At 40.2% G+C, this 12,324-nt stretch overlaps 1 protein-coding gene across 1 annotated transcript in view; it reads left to right on the top strand.

Annotated features, from left to right (window-relative positions):
• TRHDE (thyrotropin releasing hormone degrading enzyme) overlaps positions 1–12,324 on the top strand; it is a 225,056-nt gene that overhangs the window by 139,668 nt on the left and 73,064 nt on the right. Inside the window, exons 8-9 of the mRNA XM_074827229.1 lie at positions 1,770–1,835; positions 4,232–4,419. Coding sequence (XP_074683330.1) covers positions 1,770–1,835; positions 4,232–4,419 — 254 coding nt within the window. The remainder of the gene's footprint in view (positions 1–1,769; positions 1,836–4,231; positions 4,420–12,324) is intronic.

The following is a 12,324-nucleotide window of genomic DNA, read 5'->3' as shown; positions in this document are numbered from 1 at the left end:
AAGAAAAGGGCAGAAGCATTTCGTCTCTTTGCAGTCTTTCTGAATACAAAATGTGAAAGTCACGTTTAATGGCTAATGGTAGATTGTTAAACAGGATTATTGCCTGGATGGAGTAAAGCCTCAGGCGTTCCACCCGTTTTATTTTGGTGTGTAATGATTCTGAAAGCAACTCTCAGAAGGACCAATATATGCAGCATTTTCTAGTACAGCTTAGAATGCACATATATATTTGTTGTTATTTATTTACCTTGTCCCACTTTTGTATATTCCTATTTTAGCTTTTTAATTTGCAGTTTAACTTCTTTAGCTTTGAAAGCTATTGAATATTTCACTGTGCCTTAAATGATTCTGTATTTTTAGACAAAATGGAAGCACAGTGTGCTATAGGTGCAGCATATATAATATTGTCTTTTTTCCAAGTTAGTCTCATGACATTGTTAAGACTCAGCACTGCATTTACAGAGTCAGTGTTCTCATTTAGCCTTCCTAGCTTGTGATTAAATGGGAGTTGCTGCTTGTTGTAGTATGAGTTGGCTGACAAAAGCTAAATCTGTCACAGGTGCTACAATTTGTGTATCAGAAAATTTGCTTTCCAAATACTAATTATTCCCAAAGTATCTTACTTCACACAAAGCACAGATAACAGAGTCAGCAAATTTGTCCCAGTTTTAGCATTGTGCTGTAAATTAGAGTTTGTCTCCTACCATTGTGTAAAGTGAAGGTGGTAGAAATTCAAATGCAGGAAACCCATTGATTTACAACCTCTGATGTGTTTTTTCATGTAATTCTTCCAATCAAAATGCTTGAAATGTATGTTATTCAAATAATCATTGCTGAATTTGACTTCTGTAATTGAATGAGCTGTTGTCTAGGGACATAGGAGAGTGGAAAACTAACAGTGTTGTCTCTCCAGATATTAAAAATTGGAAGCGTTTTGTTCCTGAAAAGCACAGACCTAACCTGGTTATATGCTTAAACTATTAATTTGGGAAGTTAATTTAATAGGATGGTATCTTATCAGGAATTATCTTTCTGGTTGCTATGGGAGAAGAATGGACCCTCAGTCATTGAAACTGCAGCTGAATAAGTGAAAGCATTCAGTTTATGACCTCCTCAGACTCTGAGTCATGTATGTTGTGAAAACACACATGTAGGTACCTGTGCACAAGCACAGAGTTGGGCTCCTGTCACCCTTCTTCCACCGCTGCCTGTCGTGGAGAGCCTTTGTGATAACCTGTTACAGCTCTAGTTGCCAGTATGATGTATTTTGACATGTGTCAGGATCTCCCTAGATAAGAGTTTGTAGTTCAGGTAACCTATTGCTTAGTTAAATCTTTTGTAGCAAATGTAGCTGTCATTCGAGCGAGCAAATTTTTGACGCTAGACGCAGAATGACCTGCTAAAATAGCAACTGGAACTGTGTTTCAGCAGCTTCTTTTTTTATTGCTGAGAATTACCTAGGAACCCCTTCTGGGATTAGACAAGCATTTTAAATGTATATTCAAAATATTTAGCTTATAGAGTGACTTACACAGAAAAGGAAGAGCACTGAATGCTGTAAATGAAATTTTTAGCAACAATTTTTGCATTGTAAACTAGCTTAAGAAACTGTTTATTTACTCCCTTAGGATGAACATATTGTATATTTCTAGATTTCTGACAAATGCAAACATTGCTGTGATTTAACTTCTAATAGCGGTGATTCACAGCTCTAGTTATTTGGCTTGTGTATAGTAATACTGATTTGTATTTTTATTTTATTTCTGTAGGACTATTTAACCATTCACAAGTATGGCAATGCAGCCAGAAATGATCTCTGGAACACATTGTCAAAGGTAAAATGCTTTAATCTATTGCACTAAGGGAGAAGCAGGAATTTACTGTGGTATTTTTCTTGGTGAGGTTAGGAGTGAATAATGCATATTGAGATCTTCAGACCCCAGAGCAAATATAAAAATTGATGTAAAGAAATTCCATTTGAGTTAACCTAGTGGCAATTTTAAAATATGTTTTTTGCAGCATTTCTATTCTTTGTTATGTCAGAATATATTTCCTTGCTTGTGCTATGTCACTGATGTGTAGTAAAAGATGCTTAATGGAATCTGTTATCATTGACTTTAGTGGCAGCACGCTGAGGCCCATAAGCTGGAAAGCACATGAAAGTGCTGAGCTTTGGCATTTACATCAGGTGTGTTTGTGATTTTGTTTGGAGTTGTGATTTGTTTGAAGGACGAAACTATTAAACCTTTAAAGTTTGGTGTAAACAGAGAACTATTTACTGTAACATTTGGCATGCTGTAGAGGTTTATAGTTGCTATGTCCATGCTCCCTTTGGTTGCTGTGCCCAAGCTCAGTTTGAGTTTCTAGAGCCCAGTCCAGGGATCTATAAGGGCAGAGTATAATTTTCATAAAGTGAGCCAAGCATGCCTGAATTTCTCGCCTACAGAGCTAGTCTGGGCACTCTAGGATAAAAACAGAGTGCAAGCCAATGTAGAGTACAGTCAAGGAGTTTGGGCACAAGTACCAACTCAAGCCATGTGTAAACATGGTAATCTAGTTTTAACTACTGACACCAGAGCTGGGATTCAGCTGCAGGTCATGACATCTACATTTATCTAGACAAGCTGCTATATACATATAAACTAGGTGTCCAAGCTCCAAATGTTGTCAGTGTGAACTGTATTCAGTTGCCTGTTCATAGACATCCAACATTTACCTTAATTTATTTTAGCCTACCTGGCTTCCATCTGCCACATAAGTATGTCTGCTGTAGGTCCACCAGTTCCACAAGGATGTCTTGAATATTTTAGGACATCTCATTTGACACTTTTGAACAGGAACAACTGGAGTCCCAGAAGTCTAGTCAATACAGATAGCCGAGCATCAAGAGCAATTCAGTTGGCTAGTTTATCACTGACTGTTGACTAGGGATTTGAGATAGTGCCAGATTAGGTGCAATAGGATGTTCAAGACATTCAGGTGGGTTTAAGAGTGGCAGGTCAAGGTCACATGACGTTAGTCACCTATGTGTGGGCAACTGAACTGAGTCTTATGTCTGTACTGACTGTTAAGGAGAGTTGAGACGTGTAACATACAGTCACGCTCTTAAATCTATGTCTTAATCTGAAATTGAATGCCACTGTAAAAGTCATTCTTGCTTCTCACCTGGTGTCTTCCTCTGTTGAAGCTTTTAGGACAGTTCTAGGTGATGGGAGGTCAGAGGGATGAACATAACCTTGAAAGAACAGCAGAACCCACAGCTAAGAAAATAAAACAAAAACGAGACTGTATTCTGGTCCATAACCTCTACGGTTATTCTGGATGTTCAAGTCTATTGTTAAGGCTAATAATTCTGTTTGCCTCACCTGTAAGCATGTTTGTTGCCAGCCACTTTGTTCCTAATGCATTGCAATTGCATCTTCAGTTCTGAAGACTTCTTGCTGGGTTCTGCTTGTATTCATCAGAGGTTGCTCAGTGTGTGATCTAGGACTGGTTGGCAACTAGGGATATTTCCGTTGCTGAAGAACTAATGATGCCTGTCATTCCTCTCATACCCACTCTCATCTCCCATGATGCCTTAGTATCTCTTTTTGTTTCAGATGAAAATCCACTTGTAAAACAGCATTTTTATTGATGGTATGAAATATGAACACATTAATCCTTCATGTGTTATGACAGGTGCAGTTTATGAAGCAGCTGGGGATATCTTTGTATACATGGCCTCACTTTGGACATGAGGGACAGTATTTTCAAATAACTAGTCATTTGATTTTCAGAACAGAGAAGCTCTCTACTTTTAGAAAACAAGCTCTAAGAATATGCCTTATTGTAGGTACCCTAGATCAACTAACATTGAGTCTTTTTTAACCTTAGCTGATCAAGAATATCATTTGGAGACAAGCACCCAGTATTTCTGTGGCTCTTGTTAAAACCCTGTAAACCAGGTTGTTTCTTCTGTTACAGCAAAAGTGCATGAATGATGAGGGAAACAAGACTTTCTGACTGTCACTCTCCTCTCTGGCAAGATTGCTCAATGATTACTTCTAAGATATACAGAGACTGTGGGTTAAATTATGTAATGTGTGTGTACTGGGTATAAATGTGTGTGTGAGAATGTGTGATGGTTATTTAAACCTCTAATTAACGGTCTCTGGGACAAAAAAAAAAAGAGTTTTATATGTTGGATGATGATATTGCTTCAACATATTGAAACTTTTCTTATTTCTTGAAGGCTTTAAAAAGGTTTGGAAAATCTGTAAATATCCAAGAAGTAATGGATCAGTGGACACTGCAGATGGGTTATCCTGTTATCACTATCTTGGGAAATGAAACTACGGACAATGTCATAGTGATCTCCCAAGAGCGGTTTGTTTATGATAGTGATGCTAAACCCAAGGATCCTGCCCGTGGAGACAACAGGTACTTACATTTCTCAATGAATATCTTTTAAGATGCTGTAGTTGTTTAAGTGCTTCAAGTATGTATTTTTATGAAGATGACTCTTTAGAAATCTCTGAGCTTTGCTTGGTATCAGTCATATGTGGTGACCCTTCCATATGAACTGTAGTAAAGATGAGACTAGTTAAAAGAACTGGAGAAAGTCATTAGGGTATAAAACAACCATTGCATCCTGACAGTTCTCTCTGTGACTATATCTTATGTCTTACATCATACATCTGTTTCCTTTCCTCTTCTTTTGATTTTGTCACACTCCATGAAGTAATTTGGGATGTGGCTGGAAGGTCTGGTACTTCTTTTTAAGTAATTCTTTGGAATGGACTTCTCCATGCTCATACATTGAGTAGGCAGATGTAACCGTGTGTCAGATAGATACCTCTCTTGACTTGGGAAGCAGTCAAGAGCTGAACTGGGCCTCTGTACAAGGCAGGGGGTTCCAGCTGTTCCATTTTTTGAAGCCAGCTGAACTGGTCCTGTGGGGACTGTTACACTGGCTGAAATCAGCAGGCACTTACACATCTCTGCCCCTGCTCTTTTTCCACTTCTTAGATTGTTTTGTTCCTGCTCCCAGCTGACTCCACACATTTCCTTCATCCCAGAAATAAGCTGACATTCCTGTCTAATGCTGGGGAATCCTCATCTCATTGTTTAAAGCCGTTTTGACATCATATTTTAAGGCCAATAATACAGGGCTGATGCTAGAGAATTACAAGATAGCCTTAGAAGCTTCTGTGTTCATCTATTCATGATCAGCAGGAAAGAGTGCATGCTGTCAGCCTTGAGTACTCTATGTTTCTCCAGTAGATTTAAATCATTACAAGGTAAAATTTAATAGCAAATTTCAATAGACACATCTAGAGCTTATAGAATATTCCTGTTGAGGAAGCCCTAAAACTATAGTTACATTTATTGGGAAATCTTTAGAAGTTTGTTATCCTTTTTTAGAACATGAATATTATAGAACTCAATCATGACACAGAGTAAATAGTTGTTTTTTCTGGCTGTATTGGAACAGTGTAGCAGAGTATTAAGCATCTGTTTAAGTTCTGGGCTGAAATTAGTTCCTTTGTGAAAAATAGATAAAACAAGTGAATGTGGACTGTTGCAAGTGTTCATGACTCACAGTTCAGTGCAGCATGAGAGAGATTGTCCCCTATTCATTTGAAAATTTCTTTTGTGTAAGTATATATAGATGTAATGTAATGTGAGTAGATTTTACTACTCAGAAGAACAGAGATTAAAACAGAGATGTTAAGCTTTTAAGTATTGTAGAGACTTTCTTAAATAGATTTGCTAGGTACTCAGTATTGATTGTAGTAACTGCTGCTGTAATTCTTGAGTAAAGGCTGCTGGGTGTGTAAGTGTTTGTAAGATGGAATATAAGGGTTGATGTGGTGGGTTGACCCCAACTGGACACTAGGTGCCCACCAAAGCTGCTCTATCACTTCCCCTCCTCAGCTGAATAGGGGAGAGAAAATATAACAAAAGGCTTGTGGGTGGAGATAAGGACAGGGAGATCACTCATCAATTACTGTCATGGGCAAAACAGACTCGACTTAGGGAAATTAGTTTAATTTTATTATCAATCAAAATCAGAGTAGGATAATGAGAAATAAAACCTAAATCTTAAAACACCTTCCCCCCCACCGCTCCCTTCTTCCCAGGCTTAACTTTAGTCCCATTTTCTCTACCTCCTTTCCCCAAGCGGTACAGGGGGATGGGGAATGGGGGTTGCGGTCAGTTCATCACCTGTTGTCTCTGCCACTCCCTCCTCCTCAGGGGGAGGACTCCTCACACTCTTCCCTGCTCCAGTGTGGGGTTCCTCCCATGGGAGACAATCCTCCACAGACTTCTCCAACATGAATCCTTCCCACGGGCTGCAGTTCTTCACGAACTGCTCCAGTGTGGGTCCCTTCCACGTGGTACAGTCCCTCAGGCACAGACTTCTCCAGCATGGGTCCCCCACGGGATCACAAGTCCTGCCAGCAAACCTGCTCCAGCGCAGGCTCTTCTCTCCACAGAGCCACAGGTCCTGCCAGGACCCTGCTCCAGCGTGGGCTTCCCATGGGGTCACAGCCTCCTGTGGGCATCCACCTGCTCCACTGTGGACCTCCATGGGCTGCAGGGGCACAGCCTGCCTCACCAGGGTCTTCACCATGGACTGCAGGGGAATCTCTGCTCCGATGCCTGGAGTACCTCCTCCCCCTCCTTCTCCCCCTTCCTCCTCCAAACCTTGGTTTCTGCAGAGTTGTTGCTCTCACATATTCTCAGTCCTCTCTTCTGGTTGCAATAGCTGTTATGCAGTTTTTTCCCCACTTCTTAAATACATTATCACAGAGGCGCTACTGCTGTTGCTCATGGGCTCAGCCTTGGCCAGTAGTGAGTGGGTCCGTCTTGGAGCTGGCTGGTATTGGCTCTGTTGGACATAGGGGAAGCTTCTAGCAGCTTTTCACAGAAGTCACTTCTGTAGCCCTCCCACTACCAAAACCTTGCCATGCAAGCCCAATACAGGTGAGAATTAGACTTAGTTTTATTTTCATATGTGACAGTAATTCAGAATTCAAACTGTATCTTGTGATATGTGGAAGGGTAGTGTTCTATACCAGCAGGGCAAGTTATGCTGGGTTTCTTAGGAGATTCTGTCTACAGATTTTATCAAAATTATAATTTTAAACATTGGAAATAAGATTTACATCTATAGTGAGCACAGAGAAAGAGATCAGCATGAGCCCTGCCAGGAATTTACTGTTGTAACAGGCAATAAAATACTTATTATATATATGTCCTTTGGCAAGTCTCTTACCTGTTCCCTTCCCTCTTTGGATTTGGTTTTCTGTGTGTGTCCCTGTCCTTTTAACCACAAATGAGAAGGAAGCTCCTTCCCTGAGGAAGGCTTTACAGATAGGATGTTTACTGCAGCCAGTTAGATGATGGAGCTAAACTGCTACTTCCCACTTGAAGTTATTTGAAAGTCATGTTATGTAAGTATAAATACCAAAGAACAGGAACCGTATACATTTAGCAAAAGGTGAAACTTACCTATGCCATTCACCTTTCAAAAATCATCCACCAATTTATATTAAAGTTCTATGGCTTAGTTATAGTGTTTAGTGTTATAACAATGACTATGTAATTCATTGGTGCACTGCCCACAGGCACACGTGACTTGGTATGCACAATGGCTCTGTGTCATTAAATGTCCTTTTCCTACCATTAAATTAAGTAGAAAAACAAGACTGACATACTGAAAATAAATTTAATGTCTCTGTCAGCAATGGCCTAGATCTTTTTCAGGTTTTTTTGTGGTGTTTTTTTAATTGGAAAAGTCACTATTGCTTCAATTATTATGAAAGCCATAGACAGGGAAAATCACATTAATATGATATCATTTGGTAATTCGTGATACATTAGCTTGGTTTTTAACATTGCAAGAGCTGAAGTTTGTATGACGTGATACAAAGGGGCCAGTTTTTGTACAAGTACACAAAGCGGGGTGGTAACTGGAATGGAAACAACACGTTGACAGATGTTCAGAACTATTGCAAAATGCAGTGTTCTGGCTGATTCTGACCTGGCTTTGGTCAGGAAGTAGGCAAGGGTTTACTGATGTTCAGTGGAGCCTGATAGCACAGGTAGATGTTGTGGGAGGCACAGAGGTATATATATACACATATATAATGTCAGCCTGCAGGCTTTGGGGGTGTTATGTATCAGTGGCCTAATTCACAATCCAATAAAGTCAGTGCTCATCTCCCCTGCATGACCCATGAATTAGGCGTTGGACGCATGGCTCCCTGGGGAACCATAATAGACACTGTAAATAACAGGAAGCAAATGGTATTTATGCCACATTTGAGGCCATGCTCTTGCAGGGCAGGCAACATTGGCTTCCTTAGGGTGGTTTATCTATGGATTAATCGTGATGATCATTTTAAACACCATAAAGAGTAGAGCTGCACAAAACACAGAAAAATGTACAGGTCCAGGCCTTTCCAGGAGTTTATCATCTAAACAGACAACACGATATGCACTGGAAGGCTCCGGGGAATGCTCTTAAAGCATCCATCTGCCATATAGTCTTTAGTTATCCAGAGGTGGGGCTGTAGTTTGGCATGGCACAGCAATAAACGTCAGTTCTATTGCCTTCAGAGTGATGAGGAGTTTAAACTTCTGGTTCAGACCCTCTCTAGGCAAATTTAACTTTGCCTTCCTTTAGGAAGAGGCACTTCAGAGTAGGTCTTTCAGATGTATCTGCTGCATAATAAATGCAAATAAAGAGGCAACTGAATATTTCAGAACCATTCTAGTTTTATAAAATGTCTGTGCTTTTCTTTATGCTATGTATTTATGCAGCAATTAACTGTTAAAAATGAACTGTGAAGCAGCATATTTAATTTTTCTCTCTGAAATCATATAGAGGAATATAGAAGCAGCAAGCAGATTTTTCTAAGTGATAAATGTTACCAAGTGAAAATTGGTGATACCTTTGGCAGTGCTTTACTCCTAGTTCTCCCTAGTCCATGACTATAAGTGTCTTTAATTCTGCTGCAGAAGAGAATGATTACATAGAGTTGATTTTCACATCTCATGTACAGTTGGACTCCTCTAACTGCAGAAAAATGTGTTTCAAGGGCCATACATACATAAAGTGATTTGTTTGTGTGCAAAGAATCAACTGTATGGCATGCAAGCTCTAACATTTGGCCTGAAATTATAGAAGTATACATTTCCACATCTTTGCAAACTGAACATAGATTATACTTGACACTTATGCCTTCACATGATCCATAGTTCTCATTTTATGAGAGAATAGAACTAACAGTGACAGACACCGTTTCTAGGAACGCCATTCCTCAGAAGGGCCAAAATCACCGGCTGTGATTTGAATGTCGAAGCCTGTGATTGGTACAATGTTTCAGTAGCAATTTCAGCTTATCCAAGCAAAAGTTTAGAACTCCTGTAATAACTGTGTAATTCATATTCTTCCCCAAATAACAATCCTTTACTGATGTGTAGGTTCAATCCTGGACTCCTGTATACCCCTGTGAAAACGGATTATGCCCTTATATTATAAGGCTACAGGGGAGGAGGTGATATTCCATCTGTCAGGGTTCAGTGGGTTTCCCTGCTGACAGAGAAAATGATGATTTTAAGGCACCAGTCTCATCCATCATTACAAGAATGGCTCACAGATATGACAAGAAATCTTATGAAAAAGAATCTGTGGTCTAGACAATAAACTGATCAGTTTTGATGAAATCCATAAACCTTTTATATACTGTATTGAAGAGCAGACCAAAGCTTTCTGGTTATGGGTATAAGTTTTGCCTTTTAAAAATACACAGAGCTTGTCTCTTCAAAAGTGGAGAAATAACCTTTCCAATGTTATCAAAATAATTAAGTTCATGTTGCTGAGGTAATATTCACTTGTATACTGTTCTTATCATGCATGCAGTTTCTGTAGCTAATCTTTGCTTGTTCATGATAATACCCTAAAGGGAAATGTCTTGCTAGGCATTGAACACAGCTAGCTGTAAGGAAAGAAAAAAAAGGAAGAGGTAACAAATTGGGATATGGAGAGGGTATTCATACGTGCTGTAGTGTGGTAATCCTCTGTGCCTTTCTTCGCAGGGCTGGACTAGGGAAAATGGTCAAATGGTTCAAGCCAGAGACATGACCAGCTAAACTAGAGCTGTACAGACTCATGGGTCTAACGCCATGTAGTAATTACAACTGAAGGGCTTTACGACGGGCAGCAGAACTGCTCAGCAGTCACTCTGCTCCAAGATGAATGATTAACTGCAGAATTTTATTTCTCTTCAAGTCTCTTCTGAATTTCCTACACAAAGCTCATTTATTCAGGCTTTGCAGAAAAAGGGCTGTGCCTGTCCCTTTACTGATAATTATTTGAATAGTAAAAGTGTAGCTGTGTTTGGATATTGCTGTGTGTATTCTTACATATTTGCAAGACTTTATCACTTGAGCAGTGATGGGGAACTTACTCTGTCCACTTATCAGCTGAGGAGCTGGTTAAACACCAAAACAAAATGTTAGGAGCACAAGGGGAACACTAAGTATCTTTGAGATCATCTTAGGGCAATTGTGGAATCATGCAGCATATGTAGTATTAATTATGTAATAAAAAGGACCATAATATGGACAAACATTGTTCCATAAGCTGAGGAAAAAAGGCTAACAAAATATAAATAGAAAAAGAAGTACTTACTTCCCTGTCTCTGGGAAATATCCACTAATCTTCCAGTTTCTTATGTCCTTTGAGTGTTTTCTTGTTATGTCTTTCATCTTTACTGTACCTGAAAGATTATGCTTATATCAGCATTTCTACTAGAAACAATTTTGTGTTGCTACCTAAGGAGTAGATATGATGCCCTGGTTCATCTTGACTGACCTGAGTGCCTCTAGATCAGCTATAGTAATGATGAAGGGAATGGGCTCAGGAAGGGGAAGGTACTGGTATTAGGCACAGAGGAAATGGAATTATCAGGAATGAGATTAAAAAATCAAGAATCCTTAGTGGAGCACAGAATTGTGCGTGAACACAGCCAGATATTGATTTAACCAGATTTTTTGCTGGCCAAGCAGGTACTTGAAAATACTTGTTCTTGCAGAAGACTGAAAAAGTGTGGGGAGCTCCTTCTCTTTACATGTACACTGGTGTTTACTAGAGGACAGCTCTATGACACCAATAGATTTTGTCCTTCACTGTGGATAGGGACAGTCCTTAACCCCAGCAGCCTGAGAGAGGATGGTGCTGTGCAGAGTGCAGCTCCTCCGAGTGAGCAGGCAGAAGAGCTGCTTCTGCGAGTGACCTAGAGGAAGCCAGCCTGCCCTGGAGGGGCGCGGGCGGGAGGAGTGCCTTTGCCGTTGGATGCTGGTGTTTGCCAGCCCAATACTTGTGCCGTGCACTACCTGCTGCAATAAGATTTTTTTTTGCTGTAGAAGCCACTAGAAAGTCCCCAGTCTTTTGTCTTGCCTTTCTATTTTTTCAAGGCTCTTCTGATTGTTGCATTAATATTAAATCAGAATAGGAAGTGCTCTTAAATTTGCTGCTGCATGTATCTGTGCTGATGTCCCTTCTGCAAGACACTGCTGCTAGCAAAGATTTCAGAAATGCCAATTGTAATTTAATACTTTATTTCCAAAACCACTCCACAGCTTCTGTTTGCGAGAAACGCTTCTCACTATGCAAAATTCCAGGATGTTGTGGCGTGCAGGATATCGGCAACTTTCAGTGTCAGAATTTGCAGAATGCTAAAGAAGACAAAATCGGTGTATTGTGTCATTGCTTTCTGTGTGGTGGCAGCACTTGTATCCTGACAGAAGTTAGGGTAACAGGAAAAAGCTGCTGCTGTATTTTATTATCACTGCAGACTGTGTCACTTTCCTCATCTTATTTGCTAATACTAGCTCTCAGGAATTGCTAGATACCCAAACTAGTTAATTAACTCTAATTAAATCAGTTTCATGGTGAGGGAAGGAGCATGTACTTGAGAACAGCACTATGTTTTAATTCAGAGTGAGCTGGGGAGGTGAAGAGGAGAATCAGGGCAGCAGTGCTGGTGGGGAGCTGCCTGAGACACAGGGGGAGGGAAAGAGAACACTGTGTGGCAGGGCGCAGACACGAGTGGGAGTGGGGAGCATTGAAGTTGTGTAGCTGGCATAGGCAAATACAGAGAACCAGGGAAATGGAGGTGGTGGTTAAGATGGGAGCTTTAGTGAAGTAAAGAGCAGATTGGGGAAAGCCCAAACAGCGTTTCGCAGAGACAAGAGTAATGGGAGGGATGAAGGTGGATAAATGTAATATTTTGTCGGCTTTGTAAAAATCAGAGATGTTGATTCCCCACT

The sequence above is a fragment of the Strix aluco genome, chromosome 5 (genome assembly GCF_031877795.1).
Source record: "Strix aluco isolate bStrAlu1 chromosome 5, bStrAlu1.hap1, whole genome shotgun sequence".
In the NCBI taxonomy this organism is placed as follows: Eukaryota; Metazoa; Chordata; class Aves; order Strigiformes; family Strigidae; genus Strix; species Strix aluco.
This window is presented reverse-complemented; position numbering and strand designations above follow the sequence as displayed.